Below are 18,491 nucleotides of genomic sequence, written 5' to 3' on the forward strand. Positions count from 1 at the left end.
ATTCACAAAAAAGAATGGAAGTGTTGAAAAATTACATCCTACACAAAAGCTCAAAAATACCATGTTATGCAAGTTTGTTGCAATTCTCTAACCATGTTATAAGTATCATGTTGTGTGAAGATTGCCGCAATTTATCAATTGTGTTAGAGCAAAACTGTGTTGTAGAAGTACTACGTTATACAGAGGTTGCCTGTACTACTTGGATTTCAGGTAGGCTTTTGTTACTGCTGCACATAAAAAGACTGCTATGTAAACTGAAGCCATGTGGCATTAAGAGTAAGTTACTGCTATGGATAAAAGGGATGGTTAAGTGGAAGAAGACAGATATTGGTTATCAATGGGCACTGCTCTTCGTGGACTAATATTATTAGTGGAGTCCCCCCAGAGTTCAGTGCTGGGCCCATTATGGTTTTCAATATTTATTAATGATACGAAGGTATATCAGGCTTAATGTTAAAGTTTGCAGATGACACAAAGGTTGACAGAGTGGTTAACAACAGTGATCAGGGTAAGCTGATGCAAAAAAGATCCAGGAAAATTGGGTCAATGGGCCGAGAAATGGAAATTGAAGTTTGACATTGACAAATGCAAGATACTGCATATGGGTAGCAGTAATCACAGAGTAACTTACCTCAACTGTGTGATACTACACTCAAAGTAGTGGAAAATGAAAAAGACTTACCTGGGGGTAACTGTGCAGTCAGACATGAAATTCTCTGAGCACTCCATACAAGTTGCCAGAACAACTCATGGGGTTTTGACAATGATATGCAGAAACTTTGCTAGCAAGAATAAGGAGGTGATTATCCCTTTGTACAAGGCCATGGTTAGGTCACACCTTGAGTATCATATACAGGTCTGAAGGCCTCACTTTAGGAAGTGATGTAGATCTGCTGGAATGGATGCAGAGAAGGGCAACCAGATTGGTGAAGGGAACAAAAGGGTGCTCTTACCTAGAAAGGCATGCAAACTGCAGCTTCTGGAGACTAAGCACCTGTGGGGTTGATCTGATTGAGGTATATAAGGCCTTGAATGGATTGTGTAAGCTGAATGATAATGGCATTCTTCCACTTGTTGGACTGCACACGTGGAGGCAAAAATTCAAGTTGAGAAAGAATGGTTACAGGATAGATGTGGGGAAGTTTTCCTTGAGCTGGCAGGTGGTTGATTGTTGGAATAAGCTTCCATCTGTTGTTACGGAAGTGGATGATTTGAATAAATTCAAGGAAGAACTAGACAAATTCCTGGAGAGTATTGAATGGGAGTAGTATGTAATTTTTTTTTTTTTTTTTTGCTGATACTATATGAGCTTGCTATCTTCCTTCATTTTCCACTGCTACTACAATACCTCAGAAAATAAAGATGCTACAGCTTATAGTGTGCTACTTTTGACCAATCCTTGTACAGGGTCCAGTCACATTATGACCACCTACCTAGTATCCAGAACATGCGCCTTTCGCAGCATGCACCACAGCCAGCTGCCGTGGGAGGAACTAAGTCCGTGGAAGGTTGCTACGGGTATCTGTGACCATGCAGACAGCAGTGCACCCCGGAGTTCCTGTAGGTTCCTTGGTGGTGGATCCATCTGTCTGATGTGTCGATCAAGGTGGTCCCATTGATTTTCAATTGGGTTAAGATCTGAGGAATTTGGTGGCTAAGGGAGTAGCTTGAAGTCTTCGTCGTGCTCCTCAAACTATTCACGGAAAATTCTGGCGACATGGCATGGTGCATTATCTTGCTGATAGATACATACGCCCCCAGGGAACATGGTCAACATGTATGGGTCTACCTGATTGGTGACGATCAATAGGTAACCATTTGCATTCAGGATGCCCTCCAGAGGTATCAGTGGATCCAAGCCATGCCATGAAAACATTCCTCAGACAATAACTCTGCCCCCCACCAGCCTGCCTTCTGCCAACAATCGTGTCCGGGTGTCTGTTCTCAGAGGTTTCACACCTAATACGCCACCATCTATCCACTCGGTGTGTGGAGCAGAAACCATGACTCATCGGAGAAGGCCACCCGTTGCCACTCGGCTGGGGTCCAGTGTCTGTATTGCTGTGCAAACTGATGCCATTGTTTACGATGAATGGCCGTCAGAATGAATGCTATCACCAAGCATCTGCTCCACAGCTCATTGCGTAACAGGGTTTGCCGCACTGTCATGCTGGAGACCTTTCCCATGGCCCCACGGTTCATTTGGATGGGCAGTTCAGCAACAGTAGTGCGCTGATCAGTCTTGACCAACTGTTTCAGCCGACATTCACCTCTGGGATCAATGGCATATGGGGCTCCACAAATGGCATGCCGGGTCATCAAAACTGTCCCATTCGTCCAGTCTTGATACACTTTTACCACTGCAGCACGTGAGCATTTCACAAAGTCTGCTGTTTCAGAAATGTTGGCACCCCTGGCCCGATAGCCAATGATCATGCCCTTTTCCAGGTCTGATAGGTCATGTGCTTTGCCCACGACAGAGGCTGTTACTGTGTTCACGGATGCCGAACATCAAGCCTTATATGCTTGCGGTGTGTGAACTTGACACGTGCGCTGTATGATTTGCTAGGTTATTGTTGTTGTTATTTGGTTTTTTTAAGGGGCATTAGCAACTAAGGCCATATTGCTCGGGGAATATGCGGTGGTCATTCCCTGACCTTTCCGCATCCTCCGTATTTGGTGGTCACAGGCTCGAACCCCCGTTGAATCAAGAAGCGTGTGCTACGCACTGCTGCTCCTGCCCCCCTGGCTACGGAGACGCCATGATTTTCTAGGCATGTGTGATGTCTGCATTGTGGAGTAGTCGTAATATTGTGAGTGGGCCCTGTATATGCACATGCTTAAATGTGCCTATAGAAATGCAAACAAAATACCATACCACTGGTCAGCACCTTCTCAAAGGCTAATATTAAAATATTTTCATTTGAGCATAATTAACCCCCTTTCAAAAAGCTAAAACCACATCTGGAATGTTGCTCAAATGGCTATCATATATATACTTTGAAGCTTAGTTTTATATAAATCATAATAAATTATAATAATCTTAAGGTGAGAACCAACTCAAATATCAGTCTGGAATAAGGTCTGCCAGCCTTATGATAGAATTAAATTAAGCATAGGTGAAGCTTATATACATGGTATTAATTTCTCAAATATACTGATACCACTGTAATTAAGTCATTAAAAGAATCATAAAATAAAAAATAATAATAAAAATGCAATAAGCTAGCCCAAGGCCATTACAACAAAGGTTTTCCAAGGATGACTGAATTTAGTGGACCTGAGTATAGCCATATACACATGTAATAATTAATTCATTAATTTGGATAACTAATTTACAATTAAAATTTTGGAAAGAATAAGAAAGATGATAAAAACATGTCTAAAGTGCTATGGGGAGGGGATTTTAAATAATTAAAAATATGTTTTTAATATAAAAATAGATCTTTCATAATAATGTGAAATAAAAGTGGCATCAAAAAGTAAACAATTTTTAATTACTTGCTGAATTTTACAATTATAAATGGGGTAACCTTTTCTGAGTGCACATATCATCCTCAAAAAACACTAGTGCAAATTTAAAGACTAAAACACACACAAAAATTAAATAAACTGGATACACCTGCATGTCATGTCTGTGGTCAAAGTGCACTTCAATACGTATACCACTCACGTAAAATAATACTCAATAAACCCACTCGTTTACTTATACCTCAAAACCATGCAAGTTACAGAATTTACACTGAAAAATTTATAGTAAGTCTTAAAGTACCGTATTAATTGCTCAAATTAATAATATAGCAATGGCTTAATTTTATCAGTACTCAGAGGTGAGTACTGATAAAATTAGGCCATTGCTATATTATTAATTATTACAGAATTGTTGTAATTATTATGATACTGACATAACTGAACATTGGTGGGATGTAGAAAAAAGATCAGAGTGAAATACAATTTGCCAGTTATTTTTACTTATCACTTTATTTATTAATAAAATAAAAACTTATTTTGTAAATTTATTTTATTTATTTCATTGAATGATCCATCACTTTGTACCATTTCAACTGTTCCATAGATATTATCTATATAAAGGCAGTATTTTATATCTTGTATGTATGCAGTTAAAAGTAGGTTGTCCAGAGCAATCACAACAGCATGGATACGCACAATTTCTCTACTGAAAGAAATCGTGTTAACCATCCAATGAGTAAAATATTTGTCTGACTAGTGAAATGAGTCAATATTTGTTAATCTGCATAGAAATCACCATGGAATATCTATATATTTCTGTGTGCTGTGAATTATATTATTTTATGCTATAGATATGTTTTAATATATTTTATTTATCTATCTATCTATCTATTTATTACACATCCCACAGAATTTTGTCTTCCTGATAACTGGATATACATGCTGAATAATAAACAAAAATTTTTAAACAAGAGTCATCAACAGTTACATAATTAGTTTAAACATATTGCACATATAAGTATTGGTAAACTGGTAGTGCCAGTTTACCAATACAGTATGCTTTCAAACAATGGCACAACTATGAATTTTCTGTATGTGGATTTCTGTTTGGATTATCTGTTAGACATCAAATGATTATGACTGCAGTCTCTGTCCTCTACAGAAGTGCTGAATCAAAGTTTTATTTATAGCTTACTGCTTAGACTTGGCTATCAAGAGTATTTCCAAAGCTTCACCAAAAAGATTTGAACTCAGTTTCACCTGGCTTTGGTTCAAAAAACTTCTCTGAATAGCACAATTGACCCTCCAAATATGCTTATATTTAAGTTCAATTTAAACAATATTTAAGTGAAAGCTTCTAAAAACTCAGCTGGGAACTTATTATCTATGAATTCTGTTTAGAGACAGTAGATTTTTGACTGCTGAAAGGAAACATGCTTTGGTATTAGGAATTCATGATAGAGTCAGCTTGATTGCAAAACTAAGTTCACAATTTACCATAAAGTCATATAGCTTCTGATATGAGTGTATTTAAATATTTGAAGTGATAACATTTCGTTGAACCATATCAGCACACAAATCACCTTGAAGGCACACCTTTTGCGAACTGAACCGATCCTTTTTTTTATGTAGAAAACACTGATGATAAAGTTTACTGATCAATTTGTCATCTATCAACTGGTTTTGATGTTCAGGTTGTGCTGTCTTGTATCGTTCTTTCACTGGTCTTTTATAACTGTGACTGACAAGGAAGACATGAGCTGGAGGAAATGCCATTCTGTACATTTATTTTTCTTTGAAAATAAATATTTAATGATATCAGTTTTAAACCTTTCAGGACCATTTATTAAACTTTATTGCTTTCTAAATTGAAGAGAAGGCATCATCCCTGAGCCACATCATATACATCGCATTACAAATGAAAAACCTGAAGAATAGTTTGCTCTTTTTTTTGTTGTTGTTGTTGTTATGACTAACTGAACAACTATGGTAAACTTTTCTAAGGTGTTTATTATGGCTGTATTCATCAATGAAAACTAAGAAGAAATACACAGAATTTTTAAAATTCAGATTTTAACAGTTTTACTGTTTTTTTGTGGAAACAATTATGTTATTGCAAACATAGTAAAAAGGCCTACGCACTCTGGATTCATTATTCTATATTCTCTATCATGTAGCACAGAGTGAAATGGAAAGTAAAATCGAATAAGGCCATGACTTGATCATCCAAGATGGATAGGGCTTGGATCCATTCTGTAAATTCACCACTGTTGCAAACGATGTTGGCGGTCTTGCCTACGAGAGGAGAGAGGAGTCCCGAAACAAATTTTGACAACTCAAAACTCAGTGAGCCACAACAGGAGACAATGGGTCTTAACTGTGCTACATAACAGAGAACATAGAATAATGAATCCAGAGTGCATAGGTCTTTTTACCTATGTTTGAACTGAACTATTCTTGGCCATCAAACATACAACATAGTCATGAAGCTACAAAAGAACTTTATTTTTATAGCCCGAGGTAGGCAACATTCTCAGGTTTGCCCACCGATGTAAATCAAACAACGTTATTCCAAAAAGCTTTCTTTACACGCCTCCATTTCCTAGTGAATCTATACAATGTGCCTGCTGGAACTTCTGCTACAAGACCCTCAATATTTGGGGCGGCTGCCTCCATCATGACTTACAGAATGCCCCAACCCGTAAAGCAGCCCTAATGCTCTATTTACTCAAGTATCACCCATACCTTGTGCTCCCAAGCTGTCAGGAAGTCTGACCGCTATTGCACACAATAAAAACGTAAGTTCGCAATTTTAGTCCGTGAGTCCCACGACTTTTGTCATCGACATAGCACCACTACAGCAAATTGTACACAATTTGTACTGCACTTGAGCGACACTTATCTGCGGAACAGATAGATCTATTGACTCTGGGAATAAATTTTGCCGTTCTTCCCTGAAGTCCACTGATCACTGATATTACTTTAGGTGTCGAAGCATCACTAGCATGTTTCTCCGAAGAAGTGGCGAATGCAATTCGCCTAAAAACCACAGTGATTTTACATCATGCTCGCCCTACTTCCTCCAATCCCAATCAGAGACAGATCTTAGAACACTGAAGCAGGATACTTCCATCATCATCATTCCAACAGACAAAGGACATCGAACAGTTGTGTTGAATTGTACTGATTATGAGGCGAAAGCCCTGTCGCTTCTGCAGGACACTTCTGTCTACCAGCCATTAACTGTCCCTGTTTCTCCCATCCTTGTCCAGCCTTGGAACAGTGGGAGTCAAAAGTAAACGTGCGCGTCAACAGTTGGTTTCAGCAAGGGAAAACAACTGAGTCCATACGTAGTCACCTCCGTGCCTCTGGCTGCCAGATCCCACAATTCTACAGGCTACTGAAAGTCCACAAAGAAGGTGTACCGTTAAGACCCATTGTCTCCTGTTGTGGCTCACCGAGTTATGAGATTGGCAAAATTTGTCTCGGGGCTCCTCTCTCCCCTCGCATTTGCAACAATGGTGAATTTATAGAACGGATCTAAGCTCTATTCATCTTGGATGATCACGTCATGGCCTTGTTCGATTTTACTTTCCGTTCTGCTCTGTGCTACATAATAGAGAATATAGTTATTGCAAAAAAAAACCCCCCACACACACACACACACACACAAAGAAATTTATGGTGGTGAGATGGAGAAGGGATCAAATTGAGTCAAAAAGAAGGATTCTCAGTCATAACTGAGACCACATCATATACATCGCATTACAAATGAAAAACCTGAAGAATAGTTTGCTCTTTTTTTTGTTGTTGTTGTTGTTGTTGTTATGACTAACTGAACAACTATGGTAAACTTTTCTAAGGTGTTTATTATGGCTGTATTCATCAATGAAAACTAAGAAGAAATACACAGAATTTTTAAAATTCAGATTTTAACAGTTTTACTGTTTTTTTGTGGAAACAATTATGTTATTGCAAACATAGTAAAAAGGCCTACGCACTCTGGATTCATTATTCTATATTCTCTATCATGTAGCACAGAGTGAAATGGAAAGTAAAATCGAATAAGGCCATGACTTGATCATCCAAGATGGATAGGGCTTGGATCCATTCTGTAAATTCACCACTGTTGCAAACGATGTTGGCGGTCTTGCCTACGAGAGGAGAGAGGAGTCCCGAAACAAATTTTGACAACTCAAAACTCAGTGAGCCACAACAGGAGACAATGGGTCTTAACTGTGCTACATAACAGAGAACATAGAATAATGAATCCAGAGTGCATAGGTCTTTTTACCTATGTTTGAACTGAACTATTCTTGGCCATCAAACATACAACATAGTCATGAAGCTACAAAAGAACTTTATTTTTATAGCCCGAGGTAGGCAACATTCTCAGGTTTGCCCACCGATGTAAATCAAACAACGTTATTCCAAAAAGCTTTCTTTACACGCCTCCATTTCCTAGTGAATCTATACAATGTGCCTGCTGGAACTTCTGCTACAAGACCCTCAATATTTGGGGCGGCTGCCTCCATCATGACTTACAGAATGCCCCAACCCGTAAAGCAGCCCTAATGCTCTATTTACTCAAGTATCACCCATACCTTGTGCTCCCAAGCTGTCAGGAAGTCTGACCGCTATTGCACACAATAAAAACGTAAGTTCGCAATTTTAGTCCGTGAGTCCCACGACTTTTGTCATCGACATAGCACCACTACAGCAAATTGTACACAATTTGTACTGCACTTGAGCGACACTTATCTGCGGAACAGATAGATCTATTGACTCTGGGAATAAATTTTGCCGTTCTTCCCTGAAGTCCACTGATCACTGATATTACTTTAGGTGTCGAAGCATCACTAGCATGTTTCTCCGAAGAAGTGGCGAATGCAATTCGCCTAAAAACCACAGTGATTTTACATCATGCTCGCCCTACTTCCTCCAATCCCAATCAGAGACAGATCTTAGAACACTGAAGCAGGATACTTCCATCATCATCATTCCAACAGACAAAGGACATCGAACAGTTGTGTTGAATTGTACTGATTATGAGGCGAAAGCCCTGTCGCTTCTGCAGGACACTTCTGTCTACCAGCCATTAACTGTCCCTGTTTCTCCCATCCTTGTCCAGCCTTGGAACAGTGGGAGTCAAAAGTAAACGTGCGCGTCAACAGTTGGTTTCAGCAAGGGAAAACAACTGAGTCCATACGTAGTCACCTCCGTGCCTCTGGCTGCCAGATCCCACAATTCTACAGGCTACTGAAAGTCCACAAAGAAGGTGTACCGTTAAGACCCATTGTCTCCTGTTGTGGCTCACCGAGTTATGAGATTGGCAAAATTTGTCTCGGGGCTCCTCTCTCCCCTCGCATTTGCAACAATGGTGAATTTATAGAACGGATCTAAGCTCTATTCATCTTGGATGATCACGTCATGGCCTTGTTCGATTTTACTTTCCGTTCTGCTCTGTGCTACATAATAGAGAATATAGTTATTGCAAAAAAAAACCCCCCACACACACACACACACACACACACAAAGAAATTTATGGTGGTGAGATGGAGAAGGGATCAAATTGAGTCAAAAAGAAGGATTCTCAGTCATAAACCTGGAGAGCTGGCAGCAACGAATATCACCTAAAGATGCTGATGCTCTATAAAACTAATGACAACAAATGTGTTATTTTGTATAGAAGTGGTAATGGGGAGAAAATCGAATGCCAATAACCCATGAAGTGATGAAACAGAAACAGTTAAACATCAGGTAGCATATATGAGTGGCGTGCAAACTTATTTTGCTCGCAATCCCCTTTATTAAATAAAAAATTGACACAACCCCTCAATGTAAACCCCAAAGGACAATGACAAGATTTTTAGAGATGAAAAAAGGAATTTTATAAATTATGTACAAAAAAAAACTGAGTACTGAAAAAGGAATAAAAAAAATTTATTCCTTTTTAATTTACACATTAAAACAATTGTTTAATATTTTTATTGAATACAGAAAGAAACAACAAATCAAATCATTCTTCAATTAAGATTACAAAACAATAAAAAATGAATAATTACAAAACAAAATAATGAGAAGGATGAGACTGGATAACCGATAATATTTGGTCCGTATTTGGATGTAATATTTGAAATTGCTAATCTCATATCACCTTCTGGATCAAGTCTGGAACGCTGTTTTGTTTTCATTGCTGTTAATTTTAAGAAACAAACCTCACATAAATATGTAGACCCGAAAGGTAGCTATGTTTGTATCACCATTTTCGATAATTCTGAATGCTCATCTCGAACAGAAAGCCAAAATTTTTTACAAGTAGTCTTGAAATTAGCACAAATTGCCTCGTCAGATGACAGGTCGATAAGATTTTCCTTTTTGCTCAATGGTAATTTCAGGGCATAAAGAAATTTTAAAAGCAAAGGGATCACGAATCCAATAGATTTTTTTCTGGAGGTATATAATCGTTTGGAAAAATTCCTAATTAGCATTGTTTGGTGGCAATGACATCCCTAAATTGTAAAATGTCAATATTACTGCTATTAACAAAATCAGAAAAACATGGGAAGATTTCAGTATTATTACGCTCAAATTCAGCTTTCCAAAGTTTAAGTTTATTTTTGAAAGCTTCTTATATTAATATATTTGTTCCCTGTCCCTGAAGACTTCAATTTAAATCATTAAGTTTTTCAAATATATCGACAAGGTAGTTAAGTTTTCCAAGCCATTTTTTAATTATAAACAATTCAGCAAGGTTCTGATCTGCATCTGATAAAAACAATAAAACTCCATGTTAGAGGCCAAAAAGACATTGCAACACTTTACCACTGGGCAACCCCTCACTTTCATATATAATAGAAGCATTTCATAAGCGGATCTCATTTCATTACAAAGTATAGCAAAAAGTCTGCTATTTAAGCCTCTACTTTCAATAAAGTTGATCACATTTACTGCATCTTTCAAAACTTTGTGCAAATCAGTTTGCATTTCTTTCACTACTAATGCTTTCCTATGTATAATTCAATGATTAAAAACTATATTTGGAGCAATTTCCTTTACTTTGACTTTTAAACCTTTATTTTCTCCTGTTAATGGAATCATCAGTAAAAATTGCAACGCAGTTGTTCCACGTTAGCTTATTTGTTTGAAAGAAAATATTTATAATATCAAAAATCTTCTGGGCCATCGTTCTTCCATCCAAAGCTTTGCAAAATAGAAAATCCTCAAGTATCCCCCTCGTAGCAGTATCCAACATATACAATAAGTTGAGTAAGGTTTGAAATATCTGTGGATTCATCGAACTGTATTGCAAAAATTGGACTTTCTCTCAACCGATTTAATAAATTGAATTTTATGTTGTTCGATAACTATAATATGCCTCGAAACTGTGTCTCTGGACAGAGGAATGGTTTTTAAATCGTTGCTGTACTTTTATCCATGCATAATTGAAATAAGTTTTATTGCAGCAAGGAGAATGCACCGAATTACGAAGCAGAATAAAGCTTACATGCGACCACGGCCGGTGGAAAACGGTAAGCCTGATAAGCAGGGCATGGGGGGTGCAGAAATTCTAAATTTTTATTATAATAATATTTAATAAAAGTATATCGAGGGTAGCCAAAAATCCTAGTGCTGCACCTGCATGCAACACACTTGCTATGTATATTTATTTACTGCTACCACACATTTGCACCTCTGGCCTTTAAGCAATAAAGTACAGGCAATTTGAGGATTTGTGCTGTAGGAAGCACTAATTAAAAACTAAAGGGATTAATTGAGTAGTACTACTCAGAATTTGATTAGTACTGAGAAGTATACACTGAGTAATCACTGAATTATGACCACCCCTATGAAAACTGAATGCAACCCCGTTGACCATGCGAGGTACGAGAGTGTGCAGTAAGTCCACCTACATAGCATAGATAAGGTGTCAGTGATTCAGTGAGTAGTAAAATTTCGAGCATGATGGGTAAAAGGAAGGGTTTGATAAAGAACAGATTGTGGGTGCTCGAGTTCCCAAACGGCTGAACTGGCGGGATGTTCAAGAGCCACCGTAGTTAAAGTGTACGAGGACTGGCATCAAAATAGCCAAACAATGGCCCAATAGCAAAACTGCAAAGGTCAGCGAAAGGTTGATGTTAGAGGTGAGCACCAGGTTCGACGACTCGTACAGGCAAACAAGCGCAGCACTGTTGAAGAGTTGACTATCCTATACAACATGGGCCAACATGGAACAATATCTGGCATGACCACGCATTGCACACTCGCACATATGGGCTATACCAGCAGATGACCCCTACAGCATCCTCTCCTAACCAAGGTTCATCAGCATAAAAGACTCGCCTGGTACAAAGAGCATGCTGGTCAGATGAGTCATGTTATTTACTCCACGCAGTGGATGGTCGTGTATGGATTTGGCGTCAACAACATCAGGCTCTTCATCCATCATGCATGGTATCAAAAGTGCAGGCCGGGAGGTGGTTGTATGGTACAGGGCATGTTTCACTGGCAGGAACTTGGACCCCTGGTGCATGTGGAACAACGTATCAGTGGTCTCCACTATCGTCAGCTGCTTGCTGACTGTGTACACCCCACTATGTTACACTTTTTCCGGAATGGCAGTGGTGTCTTCCAAGGTGACAATGCACAGAGCCATCGGGCACTTGTGCAGGAATGGTTTGAGGAACTGAGTTCCAGCATATCGTTGGCCTCCGAACTCCGCCGATATCAATTCCATAGACTGCTTGAGGGATACTATGGAAAAGCATATCAGGCATCTGGATACACAAATCACCTCCATACCTGCATTGCTGACCGCATTACACACGGCTTGGTTGGCCATACCTCCCAAACGCTTCCGACATCTTGTTGAATCAATGCCACGTTAGATAGCTGTTGTACTGAGGGCAAAAGAAAGACCTATGAAGTATTAAGTAGGTGGTCATAATTCAGAGATCACTCAGTGTATATTAATACACACTGAGAAGTTGCATTAGTCAGCTGCTTTTTGTGTGTCCATAGCCAGTGAGCAAATTAAGGCATATTCCCGACACAGCGGGCAGTAGGGTTCTTTTGTATCTTAGACTTAGTTTAAACAGCAAGGTCTCTACATCTACAGTATTGAAAAAATTATTTTAACAGGTTTTTAGCTTTTATGTACATAAAAAATAAATTTATTTAAAAATTTTCACAACCCTTTTAATTTATCCCACGACACCTCTGGGGGTCACCCCCCCCCCACACTTTGCACACCACTGGTATATACAAAGTGCCATACTGCTCAGGATACTACTTTAGAAAATGCAATGCCCTTGTTGGATCTATTCATCAGACATTTAACACCTAATAATCTGTATGTTGCATAAATTAATTTACACTCATTACTCCCAAGTGAGGATTAAAACTGGATAATAAAAATGTAGTACCATATCACAAATAACTAATCTTTCTAATGTTATATCATGTAATATACCATGAGGTTAATACTAATGAATTAATTCTCATTATCACAAGACCAGATTAACTATTTTGTATAGTGACTAGCATATGGAAACAAACAAAAAATACTGGTTTAATTTACAAATAATAATTAAAAACTGTACTTCATTAGGACTGATCTTAAAAATTACAGTACCTGAAGAGAATAAACCCTGTTGCTATGACCCTGAAGTGTATGAATACATTCTTCTCTCTCTGCATTCCAAACTTTTACCATATAATCATATGCTCCACTAACCACGAGTTTTCCATTATACTGGACACATCTAACAGCTGCCACATGTCCAACTAGAACATGCAAACATTTTCCGGTGTCAATGTCCCAAACACGAAGAGTAGCATCACGAGAACCACTAACAACCCTGAAAATAAAGTTTATAAAGGATTAAAATTATTTGCATAAAAAGACAACAGCAAAACTCATTCGAACTAATTCTCAATGAAAACTACTTTTAGTTATTCTTAAGATTTATATGTATATGATTTTATTTAATAAATAAATGTTCACAACAGTGCTTTCTTCAATCTGGAAACAACTTAGGTAATGTATGCAGTGCATTACATTTCAGGTGTGTAGATTTTATATCTTAAATTAACTGAAACTGAATTTTTTTTTTCTGTGATCAAAAGAAGTGAAAAGTAAATAATTATCTTTCCTGTGTACTCTCCCCTTATTATCTGAAATAAGTGATTCTTCTAGTTTATTCCTGTTCTTAAATAAACTAGATGACTTCCACTCCTTCCTTAACAATTGAGATATTATCATCAAAATTTCTTTGAAAGATCACTGCTGTTCCCAGAAATAACTCTTTCCACAGCAAAGTTCTTATAAAACCAACAGACATTGGATCAACATTACGTTTTGGTACCAATCACCCTATGTCAGTTAAATCAGGAGTGATCAAGAGTCTCACTTTAAATGTCTCCACATCTACGATTCTCATTGAACAACTGGATAATATTAAAGAAACCTTGAGGAATAACAATTATCCTCAGCAGGTCTCTGACAAAATTGTGCAAAATATAATCTTCCAAAAGAAGATTGCATTTTCTGCAAGCATAAGCAAGAGATGCCAGCCTGTGCACAAACAACTGCAGTTATTGTATACAAGATAAGTAACTTTAGTAAATAATGTAAACTGATTTTTTTTTACTTTTTCACCCCTTTAATTCAATTTAAATACATAATTTTACTGTAATTTTTTGCCTTGGGAGAGATATTTTTAGTCTCCAAAGAGTGTAAGCTTAACTTCAAAGTTATCTTCTATTATAAACAGCAGCCACTCTAGATTGGTCTCCACAAGTTCCACATATAAATAGTATTTTAATATTATTGAAATGTTAATTTATTGCAATTTCCCAAATTGCAAATAGCTAGTGAATGCAATTTTTTTTTTTTTAAATTGGTTAAACAGGCTTTGCAGTATGGATCTAATGTAACACATGGGTTTACTCCTTGATAGTTCTGAGGTTACATTTTTATATCTTTAATTAAAATTGACAGCCTTTTTCCTTCCTTGGGTGTGAAACCTCTCTGAGACTGGAGGAATTTGTAAATGCTTGTTTATTTAAAGCTACGGTTAGCCACTCTCAGCTGCACACTATGCAGATTAGCCTGTGAACATACTCTTGTACAGGCATAATATGCTGGTGCAGTATAGGCTAAGATATGGGTGCACTGTAAAAACTACACCCAGAACTGAACTGTGTATATCTTATAACTGGAAAAATTTATCAGCTAAATTAACTATACTTGTAGAATGGGTGGTCAATAAGTATTTACCCTCACCTAGAAATATTTGATATTATGTATATTTATTTGTTTTTCTAGATCCCTCACAGTTACTGAACTAGAGCAATCAGTACATCAAGAGGTGGTATACTGGCGAAGGCATACTGTATACTGGTATACCAGTTTTATCTTACCATAAAATTATTATGGTGTTCAAAAGAGAAGTCTTACAATGGCCAAAAACTTTCGGTCTTTTGGACAGCAAATAGAAGAAACAAATACTTGTCAAATCATTTGCAATAAGCCTATTTTAACCAATGGAGCTGAGAAGGAAATAAAGAGATAAATCACAATCAAATATTAGTTTATTAAGAAATTAGTTTTATTAAAAAATAAATGTAAGCAATAGGATAACAAATATCCAGAGGTAAGTTATGCAAACTTAAGGGTGGAATGGGCATGTAGAAAGAATGGAAGGAAAATTAGCCAAACAGATATTTTAAGCAACATAATGTAAAAGGCACAGTGGGAGGCAATCCAAAAGGAAAGTGGATTGATGGCGCCAAGCAAGTATTAGAAGAGAGTTTTACTCTGTTGTTATTATTTTTATAGTGCATTAAGTAAATCTAAGACCATACTGTACTGTATGATGACCATACAAGTTTGTGTTCAAGGGTTAATTTGCATGCTGTGCTGGCTGAAAAATCTGGAATAACCCCGAGGAGGAAAAACTACTTCCTCCATCTGAGATCTACCTCCAGTCCTGATAAAAGAGGCCTTGAAAAAATCCCTCCAGAAAACTCTGACAGGATTCAAATCTAGACTTTTCCATAGTAACAAATGATGAAAACACCATGGTGTCACAGAAGACCAAGCTTATTCTGTCTAGGGCTAAAGCTCTAACAAGAAACAGGATAACATGGAAGAAAATAGTGAATGGAAGGCTGATAGTCCAGAAGGACTAATTAATACTACCATGGTGACCTCTAACACCACTTGGTATAAGAGATTTGGATGATGATTCTCAGTTATAGGAATAAATGTCAACATTACATCAAGGTAAAAACACAATACCACTACTTCTAATATTGTTCATAGAGTTCACAGATATTTCTCTCTGCAAAGAAATACATTCTATAATTACAATCCCACATCGTGTCAAGTACTAGAATGTCAAAGATGAACCTTCTATATAAGTTATTTTCAGATTGCTGGACATTGGTAAAATATTAGGAAGAGTAATGAGCATGTATAACATAAACACTGCTGTTAAAAAAATAATAATAAAATAATAAGAAAGGAAAATAGAACATACACACAGACAATATAAAAGAAAACTATATACATACTTGTTACCATGAAGATGCATACACCTGACAGTTGATGTATGTCCATACAATGTATGAATACACTGTCCCGTATCTGCATTCCACACCTTCAAAGTTCGATCAGTGGAGCCACTAATGATGATGTTTCCAGACATTTGGGAAGACCACACACCTCCAGTATGTCCAACCAGAGTACGGAGACACTAAATCAGAAAGAAATTTTTAGTGCAAAACATCTATTCCAAGACAAAACACTTCTATTTTTGCATTAACCAGCCCGAAAGTGGCTGAAAATAATACAAAGACAATTATTGTTTTTATATTTAATGTTGAATTTAATATTTAGTGTTTTCTACTTTTTTTTTTTTTATAAATTTTGAATTAAAAAAAAAAAAAACTTTCCAGTACAGTTATCCCATGGCAAGTGGAATAACTTTTAACAAAGTACAGTACTCTTGATAACTGAAATTTTCAAGGAGATAAAAAACATTTGTTAGAAAATTCAACATATCAAATTTTACTACTTTTCTATTAAAAATAAATTAGTTTTCACACAGAACTGCAAAAATTGGTAAGCCTTATTGGTACATTGTTTCACCACAAAAAAAAAAAAAATAAATAAATAAAAAAAAATAATAATAAATATATTTATATTTTATACTCATTAACTTGTATACTCATTTTACTTCTAAAACAAAATTTGCCAAAAAAGTCTGTAAAAAAAGTAAAAAAAGTCTGGTGCATTTCTTCATTTCTGTTCCATATTATCCTCAATATGATATATTACACAAATTATTTTCTCTTAAAATCAGAAGATCTTGATTAAATCTACACACATAGTAGATTTATTCAAGGTCTATGACCCTTTCAGCTTACTGACAGATAGGTACATTATCTTTCTCTACATCAGTGATCTCAAACTGTGTTCTCAAAACCTAGGGGTATGTGACAGTAAGAGGTTCCATGAAACATTGATAAAAGTTTCAATATTTTGTATGTTTTTGAATCTTTTTAAATTGTGCATTATAAACTTTTTATTTATGTTACACATAAAAGTAAACCCCCAGTTTTTTAAACATATATTAAATAACCCACTATTAAAAAAATGATAACAATAAATAAATGTATATACACATATAAAATTCAAATCTTAAAATTCACTCATGACTTCCTTAAAAATAAATTATTGCCCTGCATGTGAAGGAGAGGCATGCGCAATTTGAGAAAAAAATTGTTAAGCCCTGTGCTCTTGATTTGGTACATATACAAGATGAGGTTTGGTTTTTGTTTTTTTTTTTTAGGAGCATTAGCAACTAAGGCCATATTGCTCCGGGGATATGTGGTGTCATTTCCTGACCTTTCCGCATCCTCCGTGTTTGGTAGTCACGGGCTCGAACCCCAGTCTAATCAAGAAGCGTGTGCTATGCACTGCTGCTTCGGCCCACCTGACCAGATGAGGAAGCTGCTAAGAAAATACGAGTGTGCAATAACAGTACAGTCCAAAACAGAAGAAATGAAGAGTGTGCATCTAAGGTACTTGATGAATTAGTCTGAAGGCTCAGGTTACACAAATTCTTTACAATTCAACTACACAAGAATACTAATATTGCTAATCTCAGTTTTTTAAATGGCATCATCATAAATTGTATACCTGAACAGTTATTGCCACTGCTAATGATTTGACATAACAAATCTCTTCCTATGCCTCTTTCAACTTTTGGACATGTCTAATTAAACATATTCTGAAACTTCAAAATACTATTTAAAAAAATTGCTGCCATATCCAACCTTATGTAAATTGGCATTTTCATGACAATTAAGAAATGTCAAATAGTATTACAGAAATAACTGGATATTGTGCAGATCTCAAATACATATTCCGAAATTTTATGCTCATCACAACAACCGTATCCTGGAACTGGTGTGAAATACACTTTATTGTTATCCTTACTAAATAAAGGTATGAAAGACTTAACTCTTTGCAATTTATTTCTTGTTTTATTTATGCACGTGTATTTATGTATGTTTGTTTAGAGTCAAACGTCACCAGGGGTTTCCCCCATCGCCGCAATATTTATGTATGTGTGATACTGCCAATTTTTCAAAAATTGCAGTTCTATAACTGTACTATATGCAGACAATGTTGCCAGGAGGAGGAGTAGGAGGTCTGGCCAACTGCTTAAAAGCCGTAAAATGGGATTTTCCTTCATTTTCAAATTTCCCAGTGCCCCAGACTATTTTGTATGCTTTTGAAACTTTTTAAATTGCACATTATAAACTTTTTATTTATGTTACACATAAAAGCAATCTGCAATAGATTTCAATTTCAAATAAGGTTCCATGGCTGAAAATTTTTAAAAGCACCATTCCAAATCATTATTATCTGCTATTTCATACCTTTTATTTTTAGGAGCATTTGCATATATATGCATTATGCACCTTACTGCACAATAGTCATTATT

The 18,491-nt window shown here is 36.6% G+C and overlaps 1 protein-coding gene across 3 annotated transcripts in view; it reads right to left on the reverse strand.

Moving 5' to 3' along the window:
* Window positions 1-18,491, reverse strand: part of LOC150087963 (F-box/WD repeat-containing protein 7-like) — a 186,888-nt gene that overhangs the window by 22,088 nt on the left and 146,309 nt on the right. For all 3 annotated transcript variants that reach the window (XM_090369291.1, XM_090369292.1, XM_090369290.1), the window contains exons 9-10: window positions 16,051-16,232; window positions 13,106-13,331 (exon numbers count right to left, since the gene is read on the reverse strand). In XM_090369291.1, coding sequence (XP_090225417.1) covers window positions 13,106-13,331; window positions 16,051-16,232 — 408 coding nt within the window. The remainder of the gene's footprint in view (window positions 1-13,105; window positions 13,332-16,050; window positions 16,233-18,491) is intronic.

This window comes from Mastigoproctus giganteus, chromosome 3 (assembly GCF_048544385.1).
Source record: "Mastigoproctus giganteus isolate SK-2022 chromosome 3, ASM4854438v1, whole genome shotgun sequence".
NCBI lineage: Eukaryota > Metazoa > Arthropoda > Arachnida > Uropygi > Thelyphonidae > Mastigoproctus > Mastigoproctus giganteus.